The following is a 16839-nucleotide window of genomic DNA, read 5'->3' as shown; positions in this document are numbered from 1 at the left end:
CCCTCGAGGACCTTGGAATTAAATTGAGGAGAAAATGCTAATAGTCATGATACAATTAGAAAGCAGCAGGCTTCTGACCGTGCACTTACCAAATGCAATAAGAGTTCAGAGGAAAGAGCAATCAACTGGGCAAGGAGGGGAAATAATTTATTGAGTACTTCCTGTAGACCTAGTTCTGTCCCCTGTGGTTTCATACCCCCTTATTAGCACTACAACTCTGCAATAAAGATGTTGCTATGCCCATTTTACAGCTGAGAAAACTAATGCTTAGAGAAGTAACTTGTCCAAAAACACATGCTAGTGTTTAAACCTATGTCTGTCTGAATTTAAAGCTGATGCTTTACTCCTCAGTGTGGCAAGAGGAAGATTCTTGGAGGTGTGGCATGTTAGCAAGGCTAAAGCATGGACCAGATGTGGTTGGGCAGAGTAGAGGCTGATCCATGACCGGGATCAATCAAAACAAAGACTTGGACATAGCATCAGCATGAGGTGATCCTGGTAGGACTGGCACTAGGTCGTCAGTGGATATGTCAGTGGGCTTTGGATGGCAGTGAACGAATGGATGACCATGGGCTCCCGTCCTTCACTCCTTTTGTCTAATTGGTCTGAGACTCACGCAGGATGGATCGGGTAGGGCAACGCAGAGGTAGAACCCCAGCTGGCGGGTTCTTTGAGCAGTTCAGGGGTTAATTGATGAGCTCCTGGATTAAGATGTGGAATAGAAGGGAAATGCAAAGCCTAAGATGGCTTTTGAAGGAAGACACAATAGCACTTGGATACAGAGAATGAAGAAGAAGAACCAAAGATGATTAACTCACTGACCAGCCGACTGATGGATTGATTCATTTATGCAGCAAACATTTATTAAGTGCTGCTTAGGTGACTGGCCCTGTGCCAGGTTCCAAGCGTAATGGTCACCCAAATAGACGTTTTCCACCCTTATGTGGGGGAGATGGAAAACCAACAAGTACACCAACACACATATAATATAATGTCAGACAATGCTATGTGCTATGACATGAAGCAGGGTAGGGGTAAGAGACCGACGGAGGGGATGAGTGAACACGCATTGGTCAGGAGGGCTTCTCTGAGGAGGTGACATTTGAGCAAGACAAGTAGGATTCCGAGTTTCCAAGCTTGAAACATTCCAGGAGACTAGAAGTGTGCTCCAACCACAGGAGGCGTCCCTTGCCTGTCCCCTCAATGCCCTATAGCCACAATCCCCATTTTGCAGTTGGGGAAACTGAGGTGCAGGGAGAAAGCGGGAGCAGCAGCCACCCTGCCAGCAGCCCTGCAGAGCGCAATTAAACCCTGGCTCTCGGCAGGGCCCCTGCTTCCTGCTGGCTGCTCCCAGCTCCAGCTCTCCTCCTCTTCTCCTGGGTGGTATTTTTAGTCTCCCAGAACCTCCTCCCTGAGTCTGCTGTTGCCTCTGTCATTCTGCTTGACTTGCTTTCACCTGCTCCCAGGCGCCTGTGACAGGGCTGCGGGCGGCACACGTCAAGCTGTCCCCGGCTTCTCCAAGGGGGGCTGGGGGCGGGGCACGGGCAGCTGAGGGTGACCACCCTCAACGTGGGCAGGCGGGGAGGCCTGTCAGTGCCTCGGGGTGACTGCCAGTGCCGCCCAGCTCCCTCTTGGGGTCAACTCTGAGTAATGAGGGCGAGAGGAGGGGACTGCGGGCTGGTGCGTGTGCAGGGGTGGGGGGCGGGGAGGCTAGGAGGGGAAGTGCCCTGGAGGGGAGGGAAGGAGGGAGGTGGAACTTTGTAATTTGTTTTGGAAAGAGACAGCGGAGGAGGTGGTGGGCTTGGTAGCTTGGCAGGTGGTGTTGATTGTGAAGGGTGTGTGTTTGGGGAGAGTGTGAGCCCCCGTAGGGCTGGGGTACAGGCCTTTCCACTGTAACATCCCCAGGGAAACTGTGTGTGTGTGTGTGTGTGTGTGTGTGTGTGAGCAACTCAAGGCCTTTTGACCATGAAGTACCCCTGGGGCTCACTTTTCCAGACCAGGCCCCTGGGACTGCCCCATTTCCCCTGCACACCAGGTGTTGCCATGTTTTATTTCTCATCTGCTGCACCTTCTTCTCTGTCCCCAAAGACCCCAGCAGGCCCTTTCCTTGGTTGGGAGTTTACTGCTACTCATTACCAGAGAATGACCTGGAGGAGGCTAGGGTGCTACCCATGTGACCGGTGTGGGACTTACAAAGGTCTAAAAATAAACCTTGCCATGTTCTTGTAGCCACTGTCCTGGGGCTGCCCAGCCGCCAGCTCCCTCTCTGGCTGCTCTTGTCTATCCTTGGAGGTAGAGCCCATCCCACCCTCACGCCGGATGATGCTGGTGGAGATGCACACAGGGTGGGGGTCTCAAGAGTCCAGCCCCAGGAGAGTGTGAGGTGTCAAGGGCTCTTGCCACTGGCTGGAGCCCCGAGGCAGACCACACAGGGGGGCCTCAGCGGAAGCTTGCCCTATGGAGTAGGCTGAGCAGGGGGGAGGGGAGCTCACGCCCCGATGCTAGGCCTGGCTGCCTCTTTTTGTTTTTAAAGCATTTTCTGGTCTATCTCATCTTTTTAAAAAAATTATTTTATTTATTTTATTTTTGGCTCTGTTGGGTCTTTGTTGCTGCACGCAGGCTTTCTCTAGTTGCGGCGAGCGGGGGCTACTCTTCGTTGCGGTGCCTGGACTTCTCACTGCGGTGGCTTCTCTTGTTGCGGAACATGGGCTCTAGGCACGCGGGCTCAGTAGTTGTGGCTCACGGGCTTAGCTGCTCCGAGGCACGTGGGATCTTCCCGGACCAGTGCTCGAACCTGTCCCCCGCGTTGGCAGGCGGATTCTTAACCACTGCGCCACCAGGGAAGCCCTGGCTGCCTCTTGAGAGACTTGAGCTGGAGGGGAGCGTGAACACAGGAGTCTGGGGTGATAGCTGCATTTACGCTACTTGCTCTAATTCGCCCATTATCTGGGCAGCTGAGGGGAGCTGGGTTGGCACCCACATGTGGTTTCAGCGAAGCTGGCTAAGGAGTTGGAGGAAGAGATCCTAGGGGCAACAGCAGAGGATGGGAATTCTGACTGCTCAAGGCTTTGCAGTCAGACTGTCCTGAGTTTGCCTCCTGGCTCTGCACTTAGTGAGCAAGTGACCTTGGGGAAGCTACCTAACCCCTCTGTTGCCTCAGTCTCCTAAATCTGCAAAATGGAGATAATAGTAGCACCTGCTTCTTGGAGTTGTGAGGATTCAATGAAGTGATACGGGTGAGTAGCTGAGTCATTTGGGTAGGTTACCTAGCATCTCTGGGCCTCAGTTTCCTGGCCTGTAAAATGGGGTTGGTATATGAGAGACTACAAATGTAGTATAAAGTTGAATGAGGAGATATGGGTGAAGCGCTCAGGGCCTCACAGAAAACGTGCTCAGGAACCGTAGTGATTGTCAGCATAACAAGCATGCCAATATTCCCGTGTCTCCCCAGGCTCGCGGCTCTACAGGTGGCAGAAGGAGGCACGACGCCGCCTCTCAGGAAGACCACGACAAACCTTACGTCTGTGATAGTGAGTATGGCAGACGCTGCCTTCCTGCCCCGGCCCCATGCTTCCTGTGCCGCCCCAGCCTCAGGCTCGCTGGCTTCTGCTCTCGGGCCTGCCTGCTGCTGCCTCACCACAGTCACGCCCTGGCCTCCCCTCGTTGCTGCTCCAGGCCCTGGTGTTGCTTGCAGGAAGGAGAAGCAAGCCCGGAGGCCTCCCCGCCCTGTGCTCCTCTCCCTGCAGCGCCCTCCTTCGTGGCTTTCTTCTGGCTCTCTCTCTTTCACTCTCTGTCTCCTTAAGGTTCATCCTCTATTTCTTTCTCTGTTTCAGAGAATTCAAACAAAAGCATAACTCAAAATCCTCCAACAAAGGTACTTGGCTCCTGTGGCTTTTCATTTGTTTCCCTTTAACTTCCTTTCTCTTTCTCGCTCTCCTGTCCTAGGTGGGGCAGGTTATGAATCTTTCTCTGACCATGACTTAGTTTAATAAATGGCCCTCGATCCATCTCCAGCTTCTCTTGCTTGCTTCTGAAACATCTTTGGACAAGCAACTGCCTGGCTCCTGGGTTTAGGGTCTGCAGACAGAGATGGGGAGGGGCCAAGGGGCAGAGCAGCGGGGGCGGTGGCAGCGGGAGGACCTCCAGGGACCTGCAGCTTTCCGAGGGATTGCTGTCAGCTTGAGAGAGTTTTTGTCTTTCTCACCTATCAGAGCACTGGGGGGTGGATTTTTTTTTTTTCCCCGGCAAGCGGCCTCTCACTGTTGTGGCCTCTCCCGTTGCGGAGCACAGGCTCCGGATGCGCAGACTCAGCATCCATGGTTCACGGGCCCAGCCGCTCCGCGGCATATGGGATCTTCCCGGACCAAGGCACGAGCCCGTGTCCCCTGCATCGGCAGGCGGACTCTCAACCACTGCGCCACCAGGGAAGCCCCTGGGGGGTGGATTTAAAAGCCTTGCCTTAGGGACTTCCCTGGTGGTCCAGTGGTTAAGACTCCACGCTTCCACGACAGGGGGCCTGGGTTCAATCCCTGGTCGGGGAACTAAGATCCTGCATGCCGTGTGGTGCAGCCAAAAAAAAAAAAAAAAAAAAAAAAAATCCTCTCCCTAGTTATCTTCTCACCATATCGGGTGCCATCTGCTCGCTCCATGGCAAGGGCAGCCCTCGAAACCTCTCTCCCTGACCATCTTCCCTTCCCACCTTCTCCTCTCTGAGGAAGCAGAGCTCCGCCGTGGGCGAGAAGGGGCTGCAGTGAGGATGGCAGCGGGACCGCTGAGGCAGGGCCCCGGGCACAGTGGTTCCTCGGGCGTCCTGCCCGTCTTGCCAGTGTCTGCAGTCTCTGTGAAAGTGGGAGAGACCCAGGGGAAGATGGGGCACAGGGAGTACATCGGGGGTGGTGCCCTTTTCCTCCCTCTTCACTGGCCTCTTTTGATTTCGAAAAGTTGTTCTGTGCCCGGTGGGGTGACAGCTGGTTGGAGAGCCTTTTGCTAGAAGAGCTCAAACTCCATGACCCCCACCTGGGTGCTTAATACACCATGCAGATGACACTCCTGAGGCGACTCCTGCAGGTAACATCTCCACCCCAAGCCGAGGCCGGTTCAGCACGAGGAGGGGGCAGGGCATGGGCCTGATGTCTCTCGGCAATACCAGGAGGTGCCTGCTTCCGCCTGGGTCTTGCTTCCTGGATGGGGTTCAGTTTTGTTCTGATGTATAAAAGCCCAAGCGTGCTAGCCCTCGGAAGACTGATTCTGGGCTGGGAAGGGTCCTTCACACCCCCAGGGGGCAGGCTTTCCGGCTGTGTCTGGCCAGAGCAGCCCAGCTATCAAGAAGGCCAAGAGCTGCTTTGGAACTGGGCATTGCCACTGCATTCCTCTTTCAAAAAGCTGTATTTTCTTAGGTGGTTTTCTGCTACCACAGATAGTGGCATTACCTTTCACGCTCTCTCTCCAGCTTTCATTGGGTTCTCAGCCGGAAATAATCCCAGACACACCCGTGCGCCCTTCTCCACCCTCCCCTCAGTTCCTGTCTTCCCTGCCTTTGCCTCCTTAGTATTAAATCCACGCAGTGCCCTCGTGGGTGTCCCTGTCTGGCCTGGCTCACCCCCTCGCCCCCGAGCTCCTGTGGCTTTGTTTAGGGCTCTCAGTGCCATGTGCTGTTTCCTGTTCCCCTCCCCACGGGCTCTGTGTCTCCTCCTGTTTACCCTGTGGAGCTTGGGAGGCCTGATTGCAGGCCTGGTGGCAGCTTTCTGGAAGTCTCAGGGGCTGATGTCTTGGCTCTGCCTGCACAGGCGCTGCCTGCTTTTTCCTCCCTCGGCGGGACAAGGTCCACCGTGGAACGCCCATCTCTATCCTGGCTCTCTTAGGAAATTGTGTGGCAGCTCAGTGATTAATAGACTTTATTTTTATCTGGTGCCCTTCAGACATGTGATCCTTTGGGATACGAATGACCTTTGGAGAGGTCACAAGGCCCACCTCCCACCCCACCCCAGCTGAGCAAGGAATGCTTTTAATAATCTCTAATGCATCCTAAGTAGAGAGGTGTCTCGTCAACTCCTTGAATGTCCCCAGGGATGGTGTTACCATAAGCTGCCCTTTCTTCCATGATTCCAACTGTGCTTTGAATGATTGTTTTTTCCTTAATAGGAGCTGAAATTTTTCTCTCCTACAGGCCCGCTTAGCTTTTGTGCATCTTTTCCCAACAAATAGGCACCTTCAGGATTTCGTCTATGCTGGAGGCCCTCATGACATCCCCTTGTATTCCTGGTTTACCTAGGGACGCATCCCATAATTTCTGCGATGGCCAGCTCAGAATTCTCTTCCAGGTTTATTTTAAGCTCAGCACTTTCATTGGAAGTAGCACCCAGGCCAAGTGGTTCAAAGAGTAACAGACACATTTCCTTGTTTATTTTACACGTCGGCTTTTAACACCACCCACATCTGTAGAGAATAGAAGTAATTGGCCACCCCATTGCACTGTGTACCATCTCAAACACTTCCCACCCGGTGCCTGTCCTGATCCCCGGGCCAATGCCTCTCCAGGTGTGTGCTCTTTTCTACTTCTACATTTGATTATTCCTGCTTCCATAAATCACTCTGTATTCGGCCCTATTGAGTCTCCATAAAGAGATACAATAATATGTGACTTCAATATGCAAGATTCAATAAAGGCAAATTTAAAGACATTGCCCAGTAGTTAAATTTAATTCACCACAGATTCACAATCCCTGCCATTTTTGTATTGTCCATGGATTGATTTGCATAATCTCCACTCCGTCTTTCGAGTTATTCATGAAAATATGAGGCCACCTTGGACCCCACCACCTCTTTCCGGGTTTCTGTGGAGTAGTTGTAGCTATTTTTCAGATGTGATTGTATTTAACCATTCCTGGTGTATATTCCTATATAGTTGTCCTGCTCTGTTCTCAGTCCAAGCTTCCCTTTCAAGGTGGGTGGTTGAAATATTATCTTAGCTGCTAACTTCAGGTGATAGATAGTTTGCTTGTTACCTTTCACTCAGCCCTTGAATTTATTCCATCTCAGAGAAATATTGAAATCATCTGAACATAATTTATTTTTTACCCAATCCATGGTGTGTGTGTAGATGAATACTTCATTTTGCAGCAAGTAACCAATCTCTATTAATTATCCTGAAAGTTTACCCAGCTTCAGGATTAAAGTTCTGTTTCTTCCCTTTCAACCTCTTGCCAAAGGGAAAGTGTTCATTCCCTACAGCAAAGCACCTACATGTGACTTTGTAGGAAAGGCTGTTGGTGCTGGTCAAAGTGTGGACCTGGACCACCTGGGCAGAGATAACCGAGATGTTTATTAAAATGTGGATTCTTGGGCCTCACACCAGAGCTCCTACGTCAGAATCACTGGGAGTAGGCCTAGGAATCTGCATTTTTGAGAGCTTCTCAGGCGATAATTATGAATACTGATTTTTGAGAATGACTGGTCTACCGCATTCAAATTCGAAGGCTTCTGGCCTCTGACTGATCAACCCTTTTATTATTCCCTGTTTTTTGCATCTGGAAGTTCTGGAATCTCCAGGAATTCTCCAGGCAGAGTGCCACCAGCTTGCATTGCTGTTTTAGTCGGTCTCTTTAGAATCTTTCCTGTCCTGTTCTTTCAACATTGATATAAAACTCAGTAGTCCGAAATAAAATTCAGCAACCCAGTACTTGACTTTAGTTTACTTAATGGCTTTAAATCCCAATAATGTAATTAACTCCCTTTTATAGGTGAGATGATAACTGGGGATAGACATATGAAAGAAATCCTTGGGTTTGGGCTACTGAGATATTTTGAAAATAATTTCAAGGGTTTGCCATTTCTCTTCCTAACTGTTCCCAGCTTTGGATTTTCTGTTAGCATCACTGGGGAAGACTCTTGATGAGAGACTCACTTTTCTATTTTCTTTGTTCAAGGAGCATCATAGGAAAGAAGATGGTGGTGATGGGGTGATGTTCAGGGAGAAGGAGAACATTTTGTCTCTAAGCTTCAGCCATTAAGGGAGGAACAAAGCACCCATTTGCCCTTCTGCAGGGCACAATGGAAGTGATTTGTGAAGTTTTTTTTTTTTTTCCTTTCCCAATTTTTTCTTTAAAAAAAATTAAATTTAATTACATTGTAGAAAGAACACTTAACCTGAGACCTACCCCTTAAATTTTTAAGTGCACAATATATGTTGTTCAGTAGGGGTACATTGTTGTACAGAAGATATCTAGAGGTTTCTCATCTTGCTTGATGGAAACTTTATGCTTGTTGGTTAGCAATTTCCTATCACCCCCTCCCCACCAGCCCCTGGCAACCACCATTCCAGTCTTCGATGCTTTGAATTTGTCTACTTTAGAGAACTCATATAGGTGGACTCACGCAGTATTTGTCTTTCTAGGACTGGCTTATTTCACTTAGCATAATATTCTTGAGGTTCATCCGTGTGATTGCGTATTGAATAATGCAATATTCCTTTTAAAGGATGACTAATATTCCGTTGTATGTGTATACCACATTTTCTTTATCCATTCATTCACTGATGGGCATTTAGATTGTTTCCACGTCTTGGCTAGTGGGAATAACGCTGCAATGAACATAGGAGTGTTAATATCTCTTTGAGATCTTGATTTCAACTCTTTTGGATAAATACCCAGATGTGGGATTGCTGGATCAGATGGTAGTTCTATTCTTAATTCTTTGAGGAGCCTCCATACTGCTCTCCATAGCGGCTGCATCATTTAGCATTCCCACCAGCAGCGCACGAGGGCTCCAACTTCCCCACATCCTTGCCAACACTTGTCTTTTGCTCCCAGCCTTTTCTGATTACGGTGATAACCCCTGCTGATGGGTACTTGTGTGTGCAGAGCACTGTGCTAAGCATTTCTGTAAATCCCCACACTAAACTTGAGAGGCAGGGACAACTGACCTCACTTTAGGGAGAAGAAACAGGCTCAGAGGGGTGAGGGCACTTGTCCAAGATCACACAGCCGGTTAATGCTAAAGCAGGGATATGAATCCTCATTTCTCCAACTCCAGAGCTGACACACCCCGGCACATCTCTGCACAAACATCTGGCTAAATGTGCCCTCCTCCAAACCAGTATGGAGTTTGGCTGTCCTAAGAGCTGAGGAAAAACATGCTTTAACTGTGAATGAATGAGCGCTTGCTCATTATTTTTATTTTTTATTTATGAGGTGAAGCCCTGGCTACTGTTGACAGACGGCTTCCAGGTGTCAGGTTGGTAAGCTGGAGTCAGGCAGTAATTATAGCTGAAGTGGAATGGAATAGTTTACATAATTTTGAGCCTTTTAAATTTAAATCTATTAAAATCACTCTGCCTCCCACCCCTAACTGGGTCATTAGGGTAGCTTAGTGACAAAAGGCAAACAGACGTGATTGAAGCCCTCCTGGGAACTTGACTCACCTCTGAGTCATGTCAGGTATTCACACAGCAGGAGTGATCCCTTTCAACTCAGCCTCCACATCAGCAAGAATTTTGTCCTCTACCACCCTCATCCCACAGACGTGTATTTTCGATTGTGTGGCCTGTGACTTCACAGTGTTTCCTCCCTTCTAGAAATCTGGTGGGGTGTAACTCTGTCCAGTTGGGGCAGTGTCAGAATAGGGTCTGGGTTCCTCCCTGCCCTTCTGGGTGGTGTATACCCCAGGGAGAATGTATGGGGCAAGAAGCAGGGTCTGGGGGTGTCGTCTTGGTTCCACCCCTCAGTGGCTATGGTACCACTTTCCTCATTTGTCAATGATGGGGAGCTCCTTCCTTGAGTCTCTAGAGCTCCTCAGTCAGCCGTCTCCCCCGCGCCATGGGCTCCGTTCTTCTCAGCTTAACAATGAGGCTCTTTTCCTGAGAGATAGGATGCTGGGCCGTGGGATATCAGGAGACCACCCCGCGGGGCCGAGAGCAGCCTGGATTGGCGGCATGGGGCAGGCATAGTTGCTCCCAAGGCGTTCTAGAAACTCTGCTTGACCTCAACCTCCTTAAAATCACTCCGGTTTCCCCCATACCTGAGGCCCAGGAAGAATCAGATGACTACTGCAGTCTTATTAAAAAAAATTTTTGAGGGCATTAAGGTCCCCCATTCTCTAAGGCTCACGTGCTTTTCTCTTCAAGCTGCAGTGGTAAAAGCCAATAACGCGGCCTTCAGGCTGGCCGCCCTTGCCGCTGAAGGGAAGCCGGCCTCATCCCTCAGTTGTTGCCGCTATTATCTTGCAGGTTCTTGCGTGGGGTGCAGCGGGGGAGGGGTGGAAAAGGCTCCGTGCCCCAGAAACTTGATTTGTGGAGCAGGGCCTGTGGCATGGGATTGATCCCTAGAGACTGAGTGCATTTGTTCCTGCAAAGCTGGGTCTGTTTAAATATTTAAATGTCCTCGCTTCATGGACACAGGTTGCAGGTTGCCGCAGCAGGGCTGGTAGGAGACAGGGCTGGGGAGAGGCTGAAATTTCTCATTCATGCCCTCATACCCTCTAGGTCTCTCAAGAACCTTGCCCGTTGACCACCAAACCTAGGTTTGCCTTTTCTGGGCTGTAACTCACACCCTCTTTTATTTATTTATTTAATTGAAGTATAGTTAATTTACAGTATTGTGTTAGTTTCAGAGGTACCGCAAAGTGACTCAGTTATATATATATTGTTCTTTTTTTCAACTGTTTTCCATTATACATTATTACAAGATACTGAATATAGTTCCCCGTGCCATACAGTAAATCCTTGTTGTTTATCTATTTTATATATGCTAGTATGTATCTGTTAATCCCATACTCCTAATTTATCCCTCCACCCTTCCCCTCTGGTAATCGTAAGTTTGTTTTATACCTATGTGTACACCCTCTTGACTTACTTTCTTATCCAGTCAGAAACAGTATACGTTCATTGCAGAAAAATCAGAAATTACAGATAAGCATAAAGGGAAAAATAAAAATCACCCATAATCTTACTCTTCAGAGGTGATTTCCACTTTGTTTTGTTGTATCCTATTTTAGGGTTCTCGCTGTCTCTGTCTACTATACCCTCCCCCCAATAAATGATACATACCACTTTAACCCATCCCCCCCACTCAACAACACATGAGGACCATCCTTCCATGTCAATAAGGACATTTTTATGACAACATTTTAAGGCTATATGGTGTTCCATGATATGGCCATGCCCCAGTTTGCTCAATCATTGTTCCACTTGTTGGATGTTTAGACAGTTTAAAATTTGTTCACTATTAAAAACAATATTGCAGCTATATCTTTGCATAATGCTTTTATTATTTCCTAGAAGCAGAACTGTGAGGTCAAAGTGCCTGGTGCACAGCCTTTGATTTCTCTTATTTCAAGTCCTGGTGGGGGGTCAGGGAAGTGGGTTAGCAAGAGCTGCACAAAGAAGGTGCGCTGACTTTGGAGTGAGAAGCCTGAGGTCAGATTGTGGCCCTGCCACTTGTTAGCTTGTTATCCAGAATTTTTCGAGAAAATTGTCTTGCTGCTGGGAGTGTCCATTGTCCTGAGGTGTGGAGTGGGGATGTACACGGTTAGGAAAGCTACATGTGATAATATATATTAAAATGTTTGCACATGGTATGTGCTTAATGACTGTTTCTTCCACCTTTGCCTTTTCCTTATTTCCTCTGTCACCAATGTAGTTGGCAAGATAAGGCTGATATCCCAGGAAGAGATAACACAAGCAGTTTTCATTGAGTAGGCAGTGAGCACTGCAGGAATCCAGGGGAGGGAGTGGTCTGGGGCTGGGGACCGGTATGCCAGAGGGTGCTTCCCTAGGATGCCAAGCAGGATGCCACCCTCAGTGAGGGTGTATTGAATTGACGGACGTCTCCAGGGAAGGAGAGGTATGTGGGAATCAGCCGGAGGTAATAATAGTAATGGCAAGTTTGTTGATTTATAATATGGGCCTGGAATGTTAGGTTTCATCTATATTAATTCTTTAATCCTTGAAAAATACCAGGAGATAGATGGCATGATCATCTCCATCCTACAGATAAGGATTCTGTGGAGAAAAGGGGTTAATTAACTTTCCTGAGGTCACCCAGTGAGTAAGTGGCAGATCCAGGACTTGATCCCAGTTAGCAATCTCTCTCTCTCTCCCCTGCAATCTCCCTATCCCCCCACCCGTCACTCATCTCTTCCTGGAATCTACCTTACCTTGTACATAACTCTGCATAGGCTACCTCTCACATAGTATGATAACAGTTTGTCTACTTGTCCATTCTTCAAGCTAGACTGTGAGCCTTCTGAGGGCAGAGACTGTGTCATATTCAACTTGCATCCCAGACCCAGCACAGTGGCTGCTCCCAAAATGTTGAATGTGGGATGCACATACCAGGACAGAAGATAGACCAGCGTGGCTGAAGCAGAGTGTTTGGGTAGGGAGATTGAGGGGCACAGAGCTGGATAAGGATGCTGGGAACATTAGACTGAGCTGCTTAGAGTTTGGCCCGTATAGTCAATGGTGAATCATGGATGATCCTGGAGACGTCTCTGGAATGGTTAATCTTGGGGATTAGGTGTTCAGGGGAGAGAGCCTGAAGCCTGTGGCTAAGAGGAGCCTTTTCCAGTCAGGAAGGAGAAGACATGAAGTCTGGACAGTGGCGAGAGCAGGAACAAAATGGATGGGGCAAACAAGCAAGACTTTATGAAAGAAAAATCCACAGAACCTGGCAGAGGACAGACAGGATGTGGGGTACAAGAGAGAGGGAGGTGGCAACAGTGACTCTTCAAGTCTTGAGCTTGAGTAATGGAGACATGAGGGAGGCTTAACTGGAATATTCTAGAGGAGGAGGAGGTAATTTGGGGAAGTGATGAAACTTTGACATATGGGTTTGTGGACATGGCAGGACATCCAGGCAGAAATGTCTAAAATATGCTAGTATACATTTGTTTCCCCAAAGTTCGTGAGGATCTTATACCGGTGTCGCAGGTGGATGGGGGCCTGCTTCAGGTAAGGGTCATTGAGACGCACTTGGTAGGTCAGGACTCACAAATCAAGGATCTGAAGGAGCGTTTATGTCAGATATTCACCCCGAGATGCCCAAAGAGAGCCCACTGGCCAGATTCCCAAATGTTTGGAGGCTACTATACTTTATGATATTGCATCTGATTTTTTTGCCTTTCTCTGTTTACCTTCTCCAGAAATGTTGACAGTAATATTTATTATTTAAATTATTTTCCATGAAGATTAAAAAAAGAATGATATTTGACTCTTTAAGTGAATTAAGGACATGCTAATGTATGATTTCACTAGAATAAGGAATCAAAGACACCATCTCTATAAGGGATGGTGGCCTGAAGAAGATGGCTCTTGAATCAGAAGCCCAGGATTTGAGTCTTTGCTACAACACTCCCTAGCCACGACCTAGGACAAATCACAAAAACCTCTCTGAGCCTCAGTTTCTTTTTCTGTCAAGTGAGGGCAATAAGATTGACCTTAGAGGGTTTTCAAGAGGGTGAAATGAGACCGTGTGTAAAAATAATTAGTTCACTGCCTGGTTCATAAATATGCTCAATAAATATTTTTTTTTTCTACTAATTCAAGAAAGCGTATTTATTTCACACGTGAGTCCCCAGTGGTGTTTTGTGCTCTGGCTGCTGGCATTGTCAGAGATCAGGGAAGCATTCTGAGAGTGAACTGAATGATCAGAAAGAGCTACTGTTTGTTGAACATTTGTTGCGTGCCAGGCAATGTGCTAAGTACAAGGATGGACTCATTCAGTTCTCACAATACCCACATGAGGTATAAAACTATTATTATCCCCATTTTACAGACAAGGAAACTGAGGTTTGGAGTAACTTGCCCAAGGTCACACAACCAATTAGCTGACGTAGGACAACTGACCCCAGAGTTCACCAGAATCATGTTACCCTGCTTCTCAACAGAGCAGGAAAGAGTTCTGCTAACACATTTAATGCTTTGGTTTTGGAAGTTTCTGCATTTCTCTGCGGGGGATCCAGAATCAGGTTATAGAGTATTTTGAAATGAAACCTTGTTGCCTATCTCCGTTCTTCCTGTTTTTTTTTTAAAAGAACATGTAGCCACGTTCACATACAGTAAATTCCTACAATACGCAGAATGCCCTCCCTTGATGAAGACACAGGACTTGTGGATCACGGGCATTTGATAGATCCTGGCTCTGGGCTCACTCCTAATATATGGGTCAGTGCCAGACCCTGAGGAATGTGGCTTTGAAAAATCAGGATATTACACCCCACCCCTACTCCAGCCCCTGTGTTTCTGTCCAGAAGAATTCAGCTTAAAATAAGCATCAAGGGTGGCCTGGAAGAAGACATGAAGCCACAGAAGGGCATCTGCCTACCTGGCTTGGTGGGGTGGGGAGAAGGGTGTAGGCAGCCCCTGGGTGGATTCTGTGGCTGGGAATCTACATCATTTTTCTGTCACAGTTGAGGGAATAATTGCTTCAGGAGGCACACAGTCCTCAGAGGACCCAGAGAAACAAAGCGTTGTGCAGTGTTAGAATGGAAAGACTTAGAGATGGTCTGATGCAACTGCCGTATGTTACAAATGGGGAAACCAAGTCCAGAAAGCTGTGGGATTTGTCCAAGGATGTACGGTGGGTTAGTATCAGAGCCAGGGCCAGATGCCAGGTCTGCAGAAGGCCACCCGCGCTGCTGGCCTCTGGCTCGAGAAGGGGTGGGGAGGGAAGCCCACCTGTGCTTGTCCAAGAGGAGCTTCTTGGTGCCTAAATGTTGCAGGACCTGGGCTATCTGTGAAGCCACCACTTTTATCACTTGAGCTTTGTGGGGCCATCATTGGCTCTTGAAAAAGCCTAGGCACTTAACATAGTCGTAGGGATTAACACCCTACCCTGAGTACACAGGTCTGAGCTAGTGGCCTTTTGCAGTGTTTCCTGGGTTTTGTCCCAAGCTCATTCACAGCAGGGCTTTTCTCACTTGGGGCTTCCTCCCACCCGGGGGATTGGTGTAGACGGTCCTTCACCCGCCTTGATGGTTCTGCAGAGAGAAGACCGAGGGTTTTCAGGAAGGTGTGGAGGTCCCCAAACATCTGAACCGGTCTGGTAGGCTATGATTCTCTTGTCAAAATGACCCTTGTTTATATTTGTCTTGGCTCCAGGAGGACATAAGTTTCAACCTTAGATGGGCTGAATGGCAGAGAATTTGATGTCAGAGTGATTGTGGAGGTGTGGGCAGGATAAAGATAGCAACAAGGGAGAGGGGGAGCCCTCCCCATCCTGAGTTCCAAGGAGCAGGGAGGACATTGGCTCCCAGGGGTAGCTGGATCTGGGAGGGAGGGTAGCCCGAGTGGGGTGGGCAGGGCACAGATCCCCACCTCCTCTCTTCTCACCCTCCGTTCTCCTGCCAGTGCCTCCCGATGGCCAAACTCCACCGGAAGCAGAGGGCAAGAGGCCATCGAGGTCAGCTCCAGGCACTGGGAGGGGTTGTGAATGGAGAATGACTAGCACGTCTTTGATTCTGTGTGTTTCAAAGTCAGACAGACCTGAGTTCAAATTCCGACTTTGCCATTTAGTGAATTGTTTCAATGCCCCCCAGACTCAGTTTCCTTCTCTGTAAAATGGGATGATAATCCCTACCTCCTGAGCTGTTGTGAGATTCAGTGTAAGAATGTGTGCCTGCCTGATAGTCTGTAAGTATGATGCCTTGGAGGCATCAGCAGGTGACAGGCACTGCTGGGTCGATTTTACAGAAGAGGAAGTCAAGCTGCAGAGAAAGGGAAGTGGTGTCCTCAGGGCTGTGTGTAAGTGCCACAGGGCAGAGCTGGGAAAGAGATGTGGCCCGGTGACTCCCAAGGTCCAGGCTTTGTCTCTTGGACGCTCATCCTGTAATTGCTTTCAGTCACTGCTTTCAGGCTCTCGGAAACCACTGGCTCAGATACCCACTGCGTGCTCCAAGTTGGGCTGATGAAAATGTGCCAGAGTCATTAAGTTATCAGTGGGGAAGGCAGCCGCTTCTCCCTGGCAGGAAGGATTCTGCTGTCTGCTGCAGCCGGCTTTGTTCCCACAAACTACCCCTGATTGTTCCTCCCTCCTCCCCCTTCTCCGCTTCCTCCCCCATCCTCATAAGGGGTGAGTGGTGTAGGGTTGCAGTGGGGTGGCAGAGGTGTGTTGTAAATATTCTGGGGTGGCACTGAAGGTATTCATAACTCCAGACAGGAGGTCCTGCCTGGCGAATGCAGCTCTGGATTGGGAAGTGGGCAAGCACTAATTCTGCAGCTTGACAGATGGATCTGCCCCAGGGGGAAGGAGAGAGGGGAAGGCAAGCTGGACCTTCCTCATTGTCACAGCCGTTCCTCTCCACGTGCGTGGCGCCTGGAACACACAATCCAGGTGCGTGCTGCCAAGGTGAAAAGAAGGACCTGAGGTTGTGCACAGGCTTGTGCCTGGTCCCAGGGGTGATGGCTTCAGGGGCGCATGATGCCAAGGAGCTTGCCCTGGGGAGGGAGCCTGGAGTGGGAGGATGGGGGCGCAGCCCTATCTGAACGCTTCAGCTGTCTTGGGGCTCAGTCTGATTCTGCACAAGAGTGGGGAGTGAGATTGCTGACATGATAAAGGGATAGCAGATGGTTCTAATACTTTATTTTCAGAATGTATCTTTCCCAACATTCTTTTCCTTGCAACTCCATCACCCCAGACTTCAGAGGACAAACTACTAGTCCTCCCCACCCCCTTCCCTTTAGGGTTTATTCCCTTTGCGGATCCACAGTGTTGACAATAGCAGCTGACGATGGCTGAGGCTTACTGTGAGCCCTGTACTATTTTCAATGTATTCTCTCTCTTTTTTCTTTAACATCCTTATTGGGGTATAATTGCTTTACAATGGTGTTAGTTTCTGCTGTATAAC

At 48.9% G+C, this 16839-nt stretch overlaps 1 protein-coding gene across 2 annotated transcripts in view; it reads left to right on the top strand.

Annotated features, from left to right (window-relative positions):
- Window positions 1-16839, top strand: part of LOC111173001 (zinc finger protein DPF3) — a 108068-nt gene that overhangs the window by 43931 nt on the left and 47298 nt on the right. For both annotated transcript variants that reach the window (XR_002644069.3, XM_089907926.1), the window contains exon 5: window positions 3452-3530. Coding sequence is in view for 1 of the 2 variants with exons in the window: in XM_089907926.1 (XP_089764052.1) it covers window positions 3452-3530 (79 nt within the window). In the remaining variant the exon portion in view is untranslated. The remainder of the gene's footprint in view (window positions 1-3451; window positions 3531-16839) is intronic.

This window comes from Delphinapterus leucas, chromosome 2, assembly GCF_059928025.1.
Source record: "Delphinapterus leucas isolate spDelLeu-1000000601 "Yukka" chromosome 2, BTC_Dleu_Yukka2, whole genome shotgun sequence".
NCBI classification, from domain to species: Eukaryota; Metazoa; Chordata; class Mammalia; order Artiodactyla; family Monodontidae; genus Delphinapterus; species Delphinapterus leucas.
The sequence above is the reverse complement of the archived record's forward strand: the minus strand, read 5'-3'. Positions and strand labels throughout refer to the sequence as shown.